At 31.0% G+C, this 16,644-nt stretch overlaps 2 protein-coding genes across 2 annotated transcripts in view; one reads left to right on the top strand and one right to left on the bottom strand.

The window, feature by feature from the left end:
- The window catches only part of LOC148617922 (leucine-rich repeat and coiled-coil domain-containing protein 1-like), a 111,952-nt gene that overhangs the window by 66,011 nt on the left and 29,297 nt on the right, over nt 1-16,644 (bottom strand). The window lies entirely within an intron of this gene.
- On the top strand, nt 11,323-12,567 carry LOC148617923 (FMRFamide receptor-like). Its single transcript, XM_088585597.1, has one exon. It carries the CDS (start codon nt 11,326-11,328, stop codon nt 12,430-12,432), a length of 1,107 nt encoding a protein of 368 aa, XP_088441723.1. The 5' UTR covers nt 11,323-11,325; the 3' UTR covers nt 12,433-12,567.

The raw sequence follows: 16,644 nt of genomic DNA, 5'->3' as shown, positions 1-16,644 counted from the left end.
TTACAAATTGGTGCCCTTGTAAAATGTTCTGCCATTCAGTAATATTCAGAATTGAAGCCCTGGTAAAATGCTCTGCCACTCAGTAATATTCAGAATTGGGACCCTGGTAAAATGCTCTGCCATTCAGTAATATTATGAACTGGAGCCCTGGTAAAATGTTCTGCCATTCAGTAATATTACAAATTGGTGCCCTTGTAAAATGTTCTGCCATTCAGTAATATTCAAAATTGGGACCCTGGTAAAATGTTCTGCCATTCATTAATAGTACAAATTGGTGCCCTTGTAAAATGCTCTGCCATTCAGTAATATTCAGAATTGGGACCCTGGTAAAATGCTCTGCCATTCAGTAATATTCAGAATTGGGACCCTGATAAAATGCTCTGCCATTCGGTGACATTCAGAATTGAAGCCCTGGTAAAATGCTCTGCCATTCAGTAATATTATGAATTGGTGCCCTTGTAAAATGCTCTGCCATTCAGTAACATTCAGAATTGGAATTCTGATAAAATGCTCTGCCATTCAGTAATATTCAGAATTGGAGCCCTGGTAAAATGATCAGCCATTCAGTAATATTCAGAAGTGGAGCCCTGGTAAAATGCTCTGCCATTCAGTAATATTACGAATTGGTGCCCTTGTAAAATGGTCAGTCATTCAGTAATATTCAGAATTGGAACTCTGGTAAAATGCTCTGCCATTCAGTTATATTCAGAATTGGTGTCCTGGCAAAATGTTTTGCCATTCAGTAATATTACGAATTGATGCCCTTGTAAAATGCCCTGCTATTTAGTAATATGCAAAATTCATGCTTTGGGAGTGTGTCCTACTATTAAGTAATATTCAGAATTGGTGCCCTAGTAAAATGCTCTGCTATTCAATAATATTTAAAATAGTGCTTTGGGAGAGTGCCCTTCTATTAAGTAATATTCAGAATTGGTGTCCTGGTAAAATACTTTGCCATTCAGTGACATTCAGAACTAGTGCTTAAGGAAAATGCCTTAATACTCTGTGATACTCAAAATTGGTGGCCTTGTAAAATACCCTACAACTCACTACCACTCAAAATAGGTGGCCTTGCAAAATACCCTCCTATTCAATAGCAGTTGCCCTACACATCAAAATGAAGGGTACCTTGTCATTTTGCCTTACCAAGTTACACAAAGGCCTTATTTTTACAGAGACTTGTACTAATATGTTATAGAATTTTTAAGAACTTAAAGATAAGTTATCATATAATTCAACATCACACAACTTTAACACGACTTTATTCCATAATTTTTGTATTCACTTGTTTTTTGGTTTACATCTTACAATGTCAATCTTTTTCTTTATCTGTACTTTTATCAGATTTACTTCTGCCATAAAATACAATATATTTTTATACTTGAGAAGAAATAACATAAGGGTCAATGAATTCCTACAAATAATAATTTTGATCTTTAAATTTTACTAACGTCAGAGATATCAAGTTAAGTGTAAGTCTCTTTAAGAATCAGGCAGTCGGTGAAACATGGTATGAAAAAAACACCATTTTGAAAGTTTAATTCAACTATTTGTACCATCAGAATCAAGAAAAAAAGACAAGATTTTCTATAAAACATTGGTAAATTGAGTTATTATTTATTGAAAGACACTGTAAATGAACATTTAAAGGGTAGATAACTTTGTCAAAAACATATTTTTCTAACATTCTATAGAAAAATTTACGAGCAAATCCAATGATGTAGAGATAAAAAAAAAATTAAAAACAGAAGGTATCCTTGAGTGAAATTATATCGTCAGATAGGTGGGGTTTTGACATGCATGTTTTTGATTATTCCCATTTTGCCTGATTCTTACAAATACTTTAACTTAATAGGTGAAAAAGAAAATCTGATCATATCATATTTTTTATTTATTAGCTTTCTCCATCAATAGTACAAATAAAAAATGTACTTCTTTGCTCTTTCTTACATCAAAAAACATTTTTCTGAAATTCTTAATATTAATTCAACATGTAAAAAATTCAAATAAGGAAGGACCACTTTTTCAAGGTTTTCATGACATTTGGTTTTATTTTCCAATGATTTTTTGCAAAAAATACAGTTCAACTTATCTCTCAAAGATATGAAAGGAGAAATTAATCTCTTTAAAGTTGAAGAAATTACATAACTTCAAGAGCCAATCTTAACAAAGATCAAATATTTTTCTGCTGATTAAACCCATATAAAGTAAAAAAAACATTCTTAAACAGATGTAGACAATATTTCTACTAATGAAGTTAATATTTCATCTTTTACTCAATGAAAAAGGAATGCAACTCCATAAAAAAGAGGAATTATCATACAAGATTATCAATCAATCACACAATGAAACATTTAAAAGGATGACATTTCAGCAGATAGATCATTCACAATAACTTCAGTTTCATTTATTCTTCAAAATCAATGACTTAATTTCAGATATAGTTTTTTAATTAAGTTTTGGTATCATCCTTGTTCAGATGTATTATCTGCAGGGATCTGCTATTACCTTACTTAAGTATTAACTTCGGTGAAGTAGAGCTCTTATCAAGTACCATGCAATTATCTGACTTAAGTATCAACTTCTATGAAGTATAACTCTTATCAAGTACCATGCAATTAAACTATATAAAAATATATAAAAATTGTTTGCTGAAGATGACAGTTAACAAGAGAATTTTCTGCAATACTTTATTTGTATTCAACTATATTACCACCACTTTTCTTCTAGGTAATATCTTACCCAAAGCCCTGATACTATTTTGAAGAATAATTTAAGAAACAATAAATATATCTTTGCAGTGGTTGATAGCATTACAGCCCAAAAACAACACTAACAAAAAAGGGCCAATGCAGAATATGTTTTTTGGCTGTATACAAAGTTGGTTCTGTAACCTTGACCTATGACATATGACCTTCAAAAAATTCTTAACTACACACTAAGTTTGGTAACTCATAGATTATTATTGATCCTAGAGAACTCAAAATGGTGTTCTTGATGGAAGGACAGACAGATGAACCAAAGAACAAAACAATGCTTCATTACTTAGTTGGCAAAGACAGAATTCTCCCACAATCTTATCAGTCAGATTAACTTTGTGTTTTTACATTTTAATCAATAGACTTGTGCAAAAAAGCTATTTCATGTTGACATTGGTACAGTCATATTTTTAGCTTTAAAAACATGCCTTTCTTTCCTATAATTTTAATGACATAATAATACTTATATCACAAAAATCTGAATCCATGGTTAAGTTTCCCCAGGGGAAATCTCTGACAAATTCATTCACAGTTTTCTTTATCTAATAGGAAGGAATAAATACAGCTAAGGCATTCTTTTGCCCATAAAAAAATTGAAATTTGAGAGAAAATAAGTTAGAATATCTGTATATTTTTTTATGTTTCTAAAATAATTTCCACATTTTTGAAAAATTTTAAGTCAAAGAAAGACCAGCAACTATGACAATTGAGATGTGTTTGCCTTTTTAATCCATGACAAAACAATCAACAAAAATCCTACAAAAAAAAAACAATAATAAACAAAGCCAAAAAAAGCCAAACATGAGTATCATAAAGTTTAAATCATGTGATAATCATAAGAATCAAACATGATTTGATAATCATGTTTCAATTTACATATGATTATCCCATGATTATCATAAAATCATGTTTTTCACTATCATATATTCCCAAACCAAAATTAACATATGAAATTCATATGACTATTATAAGTAAATCATTATATAATAACCATATGATTATCTTAAGAATCAAGCACTATATGAATTTCATATATGACACATTTGGCCTTGTACACAGATACATTTCTACTCAAATTTATTTATCCAAGATGATCATAGCAAAACAAAAATATTGTCCTCAGGGAGGTAGATCTTGGGTAAGGGACATAAGTATAAAAATCAGTGATGTTTGTATCATATTCAATTTCACCAAAGCCTATCAAGCTTTCATTTGAAACAGAATGAAATCAACCCAAGCTACTTTGATGCTTACATGAGATTGATGTAAAATGCTGAATACAAACGTTCTGATGATTTGTAAGAGTTGTGTCCCTTACATTAAATCTACCTCCTTAAACAAAAGAAAATAGACTGTCCTTAAACAGAAGTGCACATTCATTGAAAGCCCTAAAACCTTCAGCTTTAAATTAAACTAATCAAATTTACTTGACATTTTCATGTTACTTATCAAATCTTCCAGGAAATAGAAAAAAATAAAGTCTTATAAAATTAATTTAACAAAAATAAACAACCAACATACCAAGAAGTGAATTTTTTGTTCCTAATAAAAGACAGATCATCAGGTCATAAGTAAGGATGTTAAAAATTTAAAATGTTATTTACTATCATAAAATACACTCTTAATTATATAATTATAGATATCATCATTTATCAAAAGATATTAAAATATATAAAAAAAAATATTAAAGTATTTAATTAAAAAGATTTCCCATAATTTCAGAAAATCAAAAAAGAGAAAAAAATAGAATTTTCTACTTTAATTGAAATAAAAAAATGAAGAAAACCTGTGTGATTAGTGATACCAAAACATATGGTTAATATGTAAACATTGTTGTCAAACAAGCCAAAAATCAAATTTTCTGATATGGTACAGCTAAATTAATCATATATATAAAGCAAATTTAGAAAGAGAATACTCCATCTTTGAAGGGAGTCAAATGTTTAATGGAAAACTCTTTAATTAATTTCATTCAAAGCCTTCCAACAGTAATCATCTGACCTTCAAAGCATATCTACATGTGGTTTTCCAAGACAGGCAGATAGGGTTTATTTCTATATATCCCCCCTCAAGAAAACTTTGCTATAGTGAAAACTTTGATACAGGCAGACAGAAAGATACGGGTAAAACAGTATACTGTAGACCTGTTGAATTTTGTGGTACTTACTTTCGCAGATCCCATCAATTGAACATGGGTATAATTTATCATGATTCTGAAAAAACATGATAAGAATTTCATCACTTTAAAAATCCATTTTGTATGTTATATTTATCGCTCTTGTTTGTCCAACACTAAAATAGCGAAAATTCATACTTTTAAAGTACTTCTAGCTCCTACAGAGTGGGTGTTGAAATAGAATAACAGTCATGTTTTTGTTCAATAATTTTTTTTTTTTTGAGGTTTCATATTTTTTTCAAAATACAACTGGTGCATATACAATAACTGAGGAAAGTCCTTCTGAATTATCTGCAAATTAATTGAGCTGTTCTTATAAACTTTACAGGGAGATTGGCCATAGCTAACAAGACACTATGCTCAAATCCAGTAAAGTTTAAAACAATTTTTATTTGCCCAAAGAATATACCATAAAAACAAGGTGACAAAGCATTAGTTAAGCAAGATAAAATTTGGAAGGTCATTTCTAATTTACCATTATATTACAAGGCTAAAACTAGATCTTAATGTTTCTAATCCTTGCATTTTAAGAACATCAACTGACTTCATTTTTCCAGCATTTTTCCAGCACTAAATAACAGTATCTGACCTCATTGTGATAACTTGTCATAAGGCAGGAAATCTACATTAATTTGAAAACTTTATATCAAAAGATTTTTGTCAAATTGACATTTCTGAACAAGAAGCTAAAAGAACCAAAGTATGCCCAGCTTTGGCTTTGATCTATTTTCTCTAAACAGATAAAAAAAAATGTAGACAAAGAGGTCTTTGTCACTCCATTAAATACAGCCATTTCACTTCGTTGTCATTTTGATACAAAAAAAGTTAAAAACTAAAAAGGTCATAAAAGGTACATACACATCTTTAGGGGTTAAAGCACTCTAAAATATTTCCAAATATGACCATCTTATCAGTAAACAAAGAATTTTTGTACAAAAAAAAAAAAAAACATTAAAAATTGTACTTGGTACATAGTAAAATAATATTTAAAGGGAGAGAATCAACAACTTCACTATCTCCCCTTTCGAGTACCCAAAATGGTTCAAAAGCTAATAGAGCACATGGAGCTATTGAATAATTAAGTAGGAGTTGCTATAGAGATATAAGAACAGACAGACAAACAAACAAAAATTCTACCAAATACTGATTGTAAGGTATAATGATTTATAAGGTATAATAAATTAACTTCATTCTGAACAAATTATAGAAGTCATTGATTTCATGTTCATTAAGATTCTTAAAATCAGTTGGGTAGATGCAGATTTAATTTTTAGTTGATCATAAAGGTTTTTGATGAATACTTATTAATTCTGAACAGACAATTACACTCAATGATCTAAAAGTTATATCTTCGAGGGAAGTCTCAGGATATACTGGTACATAATGCATGACATAATAATCCATTGGTTCAGTCATGTTTTATCCTCCTAGAGAACGTCTAGCATGAAACATCCCTCTCCAACCTAAATGAACATTTTATTTTATCCCCCCAGAGGACAGGATCAACAATCAAGGTGAAAACCGAAATACTAAGAAACATTTTGTTTTTATCCTCCCAGAGGAGGTCTAGCATCAAACATCCCTCACCTACCTCAATGAACATTTTGTTTTTATCCTCTCAGAGGAGGTCTAGCCTCGAACATCCCTCTTCTACCTAAATGAACACTTTGTTTTTATCCTCCCAGAGGAGGTCTAGCATCAAACATCCCTCATCTACCTCAATGAAAATTTTGAAATTCTATTGTTCATTTACAGTGAAAACAAACACTGTAGAAATTATTTCTGCATTCATTATTTTATCAGACAGGGTTTAGCAAGTTCATGGAACTTTAAGATATATATGCTTTGTCACAATTTCTGTGACTCTGAAACAAGGAAGAAAAGATATAAATCTTTAAGCAATAAAAATGAAAGCTCGTCAATTTCTCATTTTCAATCAAATTTTCAATTCAATTTCTGTCTTCAGACAACAAAGAAGCTGAACAAATAGCCATTGGTTAAAAAAAAAAAAAAAAAAAAAAAAAAACTGACTGCAAGGCAAAAATATAAGATTGCATTGATTCATATACATTGGAACTTAATTCACTTTTGTACATATCTATTTAAAACCCATAAACATGCACCAATTTCCCTTGGTTTTCATGAGTACTTAGATTAAAATTACAATTGCTTTTTTTAGCTTACAGGTGATTTATTTATAAACGGGAAATTTTCTGTCAGAAAAACTTGACAAATGTCTAATTTAAACAAGTTCAATGTCTTCACAATGGAATAAACAAAAAATTATCAAAAGAAAAAAAATATGTCTGTCATTTTCTGCTTTTAAAGCTGATCATGTTTTGACATGCCAACAATCATTATTAAAGAAATGAAATAAAAAAGTGAGCTCTTCACATTCATGAATCCAAATTACATTTGAGATCAAATCAACTTATTTTTTTCATTTTTCATCTAAAGTTGCCATGGTAACAATAAACTTGAGGCTCTTAAAAGCTTGAATTGTGGTCATATCATTTGATCACCTAAACAAAAGGTTTCGATAGTTTCATATACTAACTTCATTCCTGCCATCCACTAAATCACCTCAGCCACATAAAGGTAGAGATAAAGATCAACATTTGTTTTTCCATAGGGTTTCAATGGCAACTTTTAATGCCTACCTCCACCTTTTGAGCCACGCAAAAAGTGGATCGTTTGTAGAAGGTATTGAGGTCATTAAACATATCAAGTTCCAAAAATCAGCACATGAGGTGTCAGAGAAGTTTATAATTGAAAATTAGTCATTCCGAAGATTAAATAGCCTCTGACAGCCATCTTGTTTGATCAAATGGGACCAAAAATGAATTTTTGATAAAAGCTGTTGCATACATCATTTCTGTCATGTTTGGTCATAATTGGTCTAGGATTTTTCATGTATTTGAGTAAAATATGAAAAGTTTATGGACGAAGGAACACAGACAACAGATGCAAAGTGATGGCATAAGCTCTGTGGAACCTTTGGTTGAGATGAGCTAAAAATAGAGCATCTAAATGCACAATAAATGGTAACCTGCCACATTGTAAAAAAAAAAAAAAAAATTGGAAGGCAAAAACAACTTAAAATGGCCATAACTTTTGTGTAAATACTCTGATCAAACTGAAATTCAAACATGATCTTTATTTGATGATACTCAATAACTCAATAGTTTGAAAAAAATCCTTTCATATCTTGTAAAATTATCATCTGGATATCCTCAGGGGACGGACAAGCACAAAAATTTTTGGACAGTATCATATGATACCTCAGCATATCCTGTGGCAGGGTATAAAAATGAAACTAAAACTATAGTAAACAAACACAAATGAGTACTTAAGTACTTAGGAGTGTAAGAATGATGTACAAAAAGACCAATGTCCCTTCTCAACAATATTCTCCTTGTAAAGAACCAGTAGACCAAACCATATATACCAAGTTTAATTTCATTACCCAGATAAATAAAAATCATTGTCTTAATATTGATGAGGATTGTAAAGTTTCAAGGTGAAATTTGAGAAAATTGTAAGCAAATGAATGCAGCAACTAATTACCATTTACAAAAAAGAAAATTAAAACAGCTTAAAAGGATACCTTTAAAGAATTAATGAGTAACTTCCAGACATAGAACCAATAATGTATATACAAAATTTGAGAAACAAAGAAATTAGTCTAAATATACAGACCAAATCTTAATGATAAAACCATAATCGATAACTCAGTTTATAAATTTGTCCATTAAACTTGTCTGTTAAAAGTTGGAAAGAGGAACAAACAAAAGGCTCCCAGGAGCCTGAATCGCTCACCTGGTTGAATTTTGCCTTTCAAGGGCAATAAATTTGACTCAAGAAAACTTTGATAAGACTTACCATAAGGATAATTTGAGTAAATGAAAGTCTAAATCTAACATAGTTTTCAAGACACTGGCTGAAAACTAAAAAAAAACTGTCAATAACTCTTATAAGGAGGCATCTGACAACTTTTATGCCTGAAAACTTTTGTAGTCCTAAAAATAAGGATCATTTCAGCTAATGAAAGAATTTGGCTAAACCATACAGTTTTGAGATATACAAGAAAAACTAATGTCTGACCTCTACGTTCTATTTTTAGTAACAGCGGCCATGTTTGTCAACGGATCAAAAATCTAAAAGCTAAAAATTGCTCTGTTTCAGTTATGAATTTAAAGGACAAAGGAGCAGTGTAAATGTGAGTGGAAAATTTATAAACATTAAAACTCTACTACATTGGGCAAACTTTGGTGAAAGGCCAATTTTGACTCCAGAATCTCCCAGGAAAAAAATGCTATAAATTAATTATATTAATTTTGAATTTTTAAATGTCTGACTACTGCTAAACAAAAGTTAATAAATAATAATAAATTAATAAAGCAAATGACCTGCTCATGTAATCAGAAAAAAAGTTTCAAGGAAAATCAAATTTCAGGTCAATTGGCAATCTACTATGTAGAAAATATGTTCCTAAGTTTCAAAGCTTGCAAATCTTTCTGCAACATTCAGCACTTAAACTATGTCTATCTTCAAATTAGTACAGTACACACACAATTTTATGTTATGTTTGGATTTGTAATGAGTAGTGCTCATGCCTTGAGAAAATTTTGTACATTTGGTATAGCATAAGCCAAGCCTACTAGAAAAAATCTATTTGAGTAATAAGTAAAAAACCAGGAAGCAGTTCTAGGTCTTCAGAGCAGATTTGCCTATAGGAGCTGGCTATTTAGCAAAATTAAAAGCAAGGTGATGCCTTTTTTCGTTTTGTCTAAGTCTATGGCTAAATTACTCATATATAAGGATTATTTCTTACAGCATACCTGTTGACCTTCCCACATTTCGGAGTAGACTCCCAAAAAATCCAGGATAATTTTGAATCTCCATATAAAAAATATAAGATTAGTTGGTTTTTGGTTAAAATTACCAGGGTACAATATTTTCTGCAAAAAAAATAAATAAAGGCAAAAATCTCTCACATGAGACAGTGTCAATGGAGAGAACCTCCCCTATTAAATGTTCCAAAGGTTAACAGGATATTATTAACATACAATTTTTACAAACCAAAAATTTAGTAAAAATGATCTGACATAAAAACTGCCCTAGTCATAGTACACTTTTGTGTGGGTGATATGTCCTTATAGTGACATTAAAAACTATTACTACATCTGAAGAGGAAACAAGAGCCTCCTACAAACATCAACCTCGATAAAATCTATTGTCAAATACCCTTAAATGAACCTATAAAAGTGACAGTACTTAATAGAAAAAAATGGAATAGATTGACTTTAAGGTTCTGCTCCGCTTTTAATGCACAGGTAAAAATGTCAAGTAAATTGGCTTTGTTACATATTTCATAGCTTGTGTTAACTAGATCTTTGACTGTCTGACAGGTGTATAGTTATTATCTTGTAAGGTCTCAAGGTGCAATGTTTGCATGCAGAGAAATCTGCTTTGCTCAAAATGATGTGAAAGTTAAGACCAGGAACCTAGAGTAAGGGACACAACTCTTGAAATCAGTGACATCTTTGTATCATATTCAATTTCATAAAAGTCTATCAAGCTTTCATATGATACGGAATGAAATCAATCCAAGTTACTTTGATGCTTAAATGAGATTGATATAAAATGATGAATGCAAATGTTCCAATGATTGGTAAGAGTTGTGTCCCATCCTATAGGTCTACCTCTTTAAGCTTTGAATGCCCACTGTAAGTTATTCTCAAGAATATATTACCTACTTGCTTGGTAATTAGGTTCAATATTAGTCAAAGAGTACATTATGCTAAAAATGAAAGGAAATACTTAGCTGAAATCCATAAAATGTAAATGGTTACTAGGGCAACACAAAGTGTGGCATGACAATTTAACTAGGACCTTGATCTTCAACCCATGACCTTGAAAATCTATTAGTTTCCCTGTCTTCCTGATAAATTTGCCTCAAAAACATACAAGAATATTGGTTTTAGAGGCATCATGAGGGTGTTTTGAATGGACAAATGGTATATTCCTTTTCAACTTTCTTCATTCTATCACTCAACAACTTTTGATTAGTAAAAATCATTTAAACAACATTAATCATATCACATGACTTTGCAGTTATAAAAAAAAAAAAACCATGAAATTACATCATACAATATGATAGTAACATTCTGAGGAAAGTAAACAGACATAATTCATTTTTTACAAAAAATTCAGAAATCAATTGATGATTTACTGAGTTGTCATTGGGATATCAAGTGACTGTGTCATTACACCAGCGTAAGTGCTTTGTACAGAATAATTTTTACACAGTGCTTTCAAACTGTTATGTAAATTTTATGAGAAACAGATTTATTTGAATTCTTAAACTTTATATTTCAGGGTTTAATAATGGATATTAATACAACAAATATAACAACAGATCACACAGACGAGTGTCAGATTGGCTCCGCCCACACCTTCCAATTCTACACATGGGGAATTATTGCAAATGTCATTTCTGGATATGGAATTTTTGGGAATATCATATCAATAATTGTTTTACGACACAGGATAATGCAAAACTCAACATCCTATTATTTGATATCCCTTGCAATGTATGACATTGGAGTTTTGTTATCAATGTCGCTATTTTTAGCCATTCCGACAATTTATTTAGAGAAGGGAGACCTGGAGGACTACTACTATGCTTATAAATACATGCATCCATTTTGTTATCCCATTGCCCTTTTTGCACAAACAGGAACAATTTACACCACAATGGCATTTACGATAGAGAGATATATCGCGGTGTGTCGCCCTCTGGAGGCTGCCAACACATGCACACTTTCAAGAACCAAGAGAGTTATCTGTTTAATCTTCGCTGCTTCACTAATTTACAATTTGCCGAGATTTTTGGAATTCAAGACCATTATGTATACAAACCCACAGACAAATGCTACGTTTCCTGATATCCACCTAACTGATATCGGAACAAATGAAATTTTCCGTCAAGTTTACTTCATCTACTTGAATCTCTTTGTCATGTTCATACTCCCTTTTGCATTTTTAGCATTTCTAAACATTCAATTGATAAGAGCTGTTCGAGTGGCCAGAAATACTAGAATCAAAATGAGTACGTCTGCATCTAAGGAGGCAAACTTGACTGTAATGTTAATTGCTGTTATAATAGTATTTCTCGTCTGTCAATTGCCTTCCGTTGCCGACAATATTCTCTGGACAATGTTTGAGAGTAAGCATCTTAATTGTTCAATACATTACATTCGATTTACTACCGTTAGTAATCTAATGGTAGTTGTTAATTCCGCGATAAATTTCATCCTATACTGCCTATTTGGGAAGCGGTTTCGTAAAGTGTTCATTAAGATTTTCTGCAAATGGAAGAAAAATGAACCGCAATTCAAGTATGTTATGTACGATAGTGTTGTCATCAACACAGGTAGCCGACGGTTACTGAACCAAACCAAATTTTATGACACCGATAGCACATTCGTATGAATGGAAAAAAAACAATTTTATGCTTAGAGCTAATATCCGTTTAATTGGAATAGTTGTAAAAAAGCCGTATTTGTGAGTTAAAGACCTGAATAAAAAAATCCAAATTAGAAAAGAACCAATTCAATTATAAGATAAAACAGGAGATTAAATGAAGAAGCAGAGGAGAAAAACAAGTTTATGTGGTGAAGAAACAATTAATTCCTTCATTAGGTTTCTGAAGTATTTTACATTGACCCTTTCATTGTATTGATTGCAAAAAAAGAAGATGTTCATTAGAACAATCATTAAGCAGACATCTGTCAATAATGAGAATTGCGAAAAACACAGACATTTTAGAGATTAGAATTGATACACAGCTTTAATATGAATACACAATTTGACCAACAAGAGTACAAAAACAGCTGTAAAACATATTATTTAGAGTCAAAACAAAATCATTAGTCTGTTGTTCCACATGTTGACAGTTATATCCAAATTTCCATGCACAGATATCTGTTGGTTTTTTTTTAACTATAAAACTGTTTAGAAACTGAAATGTGATAGAAAGCAACAATATTTACAGGAGAGAATAGGAATTAAGACTGGACCTGAAATATTCAGAATATCAGACAGCAAACTTTAACAGGAGACTGAACAAGATACCTGCTAAAAATTTCCATGATTTCTGGTTTTCAGTACATAATTTACTGTTTTGTAAAAGTGATTAATGTAAGAAGCTAAATTCATGAAATGATATTCATCTATAAAAAGCCATGAGCAGACCTGAAATATACCAGTAAACTGTTCATTTAACACCAAAGGAAGAATATAGTATTTCATATCTTTCAGTACCTCCTTACGTGAACATTAATAAATACTGTAATACAGGACATTTTCACACCATCTTTATTTTCGCTGTTTCTGCAATAAATTTATTTTCGATTGTGTGATTGTTCCTCAAAATGTATTATAATGTTCCTTGAAGAAAAAATATTCACAACAATTTGATTTTTGTATTACCGCAAAAATAGGGAAAATAAATCAGCGGCAAAAATTTCACAGTTTACAGTATGAAAAATTATTTCATTTACATTTATATGAAGTGTTGTCTACAAAATGTAATTTTTTTTCTGATTAAATCTATCAACACATTCTTCTTCTTTTTTTATCTTATCTTCCCAAATAAAATCAATTTATATAATCTCTGAGCAGTATCATTAAAATCAGACTCTAAAATACCAGTACGAGGGACTGAGTGTCAGCAACTTGCCATATATTTTAAAAGGTCTGAAACATAAATGTTTCTGCTTCAAGTTATGTAGTCCATTTTATAGTGATTGTTTAAACAATAAACACAGGTACAGAATATGAAAATTAATCTAGCATATTCCCATCAAGACATTATCAATGATAAGTCATTATATAAAGCAAAAAAGCATTATCCTTCATAGGCAAGACTTTAGTCACATTATCATTCAGTTTAAGTTTGACATTTTTTAAAAAAAAAGAAGCAATTTTCTTGAGATCTTTCAATTCCACTATAAATTGAAATTCAAACACATGTATGGTGCAGATATATATTTTATTCTAAACTCCAAACAATTTCCCACAACATCAAGACGAAAATTTCAACAACAACAAAAAATTTAAACAATGTCACAGTTTCTCCATTTCAACCTAACCTTGTTTTCTATGAGCATCTAGAAATGCAGGGATCCTAACAAAGCATCTGGTCCATACTTAAAGTTTTAGTGGAGTCCTTGTACCCTGTGACTAACTTTTTCTTTAATGTATTGTAGAATGGTTTGAATCAGACACTTTAAACTTAAGTATACATAAAAAAGAATACCAGGCTGCTTTCATAATTATATTGGTACTGGAACGTTTTGAACGTCACAAGGATGTGACCTAACTACAATGATCAGAGCCTACAATCCCTGAAAAATGTATGAGTTAACTATTGCTTTTGTTGTTTGCATATGTGTGCTTTCCTTTAATTAATTAGTATATGTATTACGTTTTCTAGGTCTAGCCTTTATTCCCTGATAATGTATTATCATGTTCCTTGATTTTATGATGGTATCATGGATTTTACATTGATATTAATCTGTACAGAAGATCATAAAAAGAAGAAATTCACAAAACAAATTCCTTTCTGAAGAAAAGAAAACATGTAACATGGTGTATTACATATTTTTTATTTCTCTAAATTGTCCTATTTTTTTATGCTTTGGTATTTTTTGGCTGATACATTTACTTTAATGGTTGTACTACCCCACATATCAAACAGATCAAATACAATCTAACCAAAAAAACTAGTTGCAGACTTAGGTAATGCATTCTAATTACTCATAGCAAAAGATAAAACACAGCAAAGACAAGGTTGCATGTCAACACATAATAATTTAAAAATGGTTACTTAAGTTATTAAGTGTCAGTCTCTGTAAGAATCAGGCAGTGGATAAAATTGGCTAATTTGTCTATTAGTACCATCAGATTAAAGAAAAAAGACTACATCGGTTATATACTGTTAAGTTGTAATTACATTAAAATGTCCTGCAAATGTACATTTTGAGGGTAGATAACTCAGTCAAAAACTTCATTTTTCTAACATTCTTATGTAAATTTCCAAACATGTCCAATGATACTAAGATCAAATAATGGTTATTTCAAATAAAAAAAAAAAAAAAACCTCCTAGAGTAAAAGTATAATGTTTTTGACACGCAAGTTTCTTATTTTTTCCTATTTTACCTAAGTCTTACAAAGACATGTACAATGTATTTCAGAGAACCGAGACATCCTTTTGATATTTTAGATGAGAGCAACCAAGACATCATTTATACAAGTCAATGTACTTAGACAGCAGAGTCTGCCCATCCCCTGTCTGACAAAAAAGGACTTACCATTAAAGATGTGTCTCCATCAAACTAAACCTATACTTGAATGACCTTCTAAGGAAAACTTACGGTGACATGAGACATTGTCAATTTTGTACATACACATATAACAGCCTACACAGGATATCTATACACTTTCAGGACAGGTTACTGCTGAAAACAAATTGCCTGTATATTTTAAGTTTTAATCATTTCCCATAATAGATATTTTCGCAAGCCTTTTTACTTTTTCTAGACAGATTTTAATTTAGCCCAAGTGACAATAAATAGGATTCAAGGACTGATACTCCATTCAGACTTCATACACAATTATACCTGTCTAAACTGAAGCCTTTTGGACTTAAGTAGTACTCCAGGAAAGAATGATGCAAATTCTGTAATATATGATAGACCCCAAAAAAGGCTACACATTTTTATTTTTGTTATCAATTTGCTTATAAGGCCTATATGATGAAATGTATAATCATTCATCCAATCTGTCTGCCCTCAGGAGATAATTCGCATTGAAAATCAAACAATTTCTAATGTATTTAAATGTGATTTACAGAATTATCTCCCTTAATTTTTAATTCTACAGTACATTCTATATAATTTATATCTCCTATGAACAGGTGTTATATGAACTGATCACATGTTAATATTTGTTCACTATAATATTTTAAACAAAATATCAAAAATAAAAATATGTAGGCTTTCCAACCATGAATCACATTTTGCATAAATCTTAACTGGAGTACTACTTATAAGATTTTTTTGGTTAAGGCAGGTGTTTGGTATACAAAGGTCCAAAAAGTATAAAAACTAATTTGAAAGGACTTTAGAATATTTCTGGTTTACATAGGTTATTGTAACAGCAGTGAAACCTAAACCTTCGGCTATTGTAACAGCAGTGAAACCTTAAACCTGTGGCTATTGTAACAGCGGTGAAACCTTAAACCTGTGGCTATTGTAACAGCAGTGAAACCTTAAACCTGTGGTTATTGTAACAGTGGTGAAACCTAAACCTGTGGCTATTGTAACAGCGGTGAAACCTTAAACCTGTGGTTATTGTAACAGCGGTGAAACCTTAAACCTGTGGTTATTGTAACAGCAGTGAAACCTTAAACCTGTGGCTATTGTAACTCCAGTGAAACCTAAACCTGTGGCTATTGTAACAGCAGTGAAACCTTAAACCTGTGGTTATTGTAACAGCAGTGAAACCTTTAACCTGTGGTTATTGTAACAGCAGTGAAACCTTAAACCTGTGGCTATTGTAACTCCAGTGAAACCTTAAACCTGTGGTTATTGTAACAGCAGTTAAACCTTAAACCTGTGGTTATTGTAACTCCAGTGAAA

Source organism: Perna viridis, chromosome 5, assembly GCF_037379345.1.
Source record: "Perna viridis isolate PV_CMFRI_1.1 ecotype Kerala chromosome 5, ASM3737934v1, whole genome shotgun sequence".
NCBI lineage: Eukaryota > Metazoa > Mollusca > Bivalvia > Mytilida > Mytilidae > Perna > Perna viridis.
This window is presented reverse-complemented; position numbering and strand designations above follow the sequence as displayed.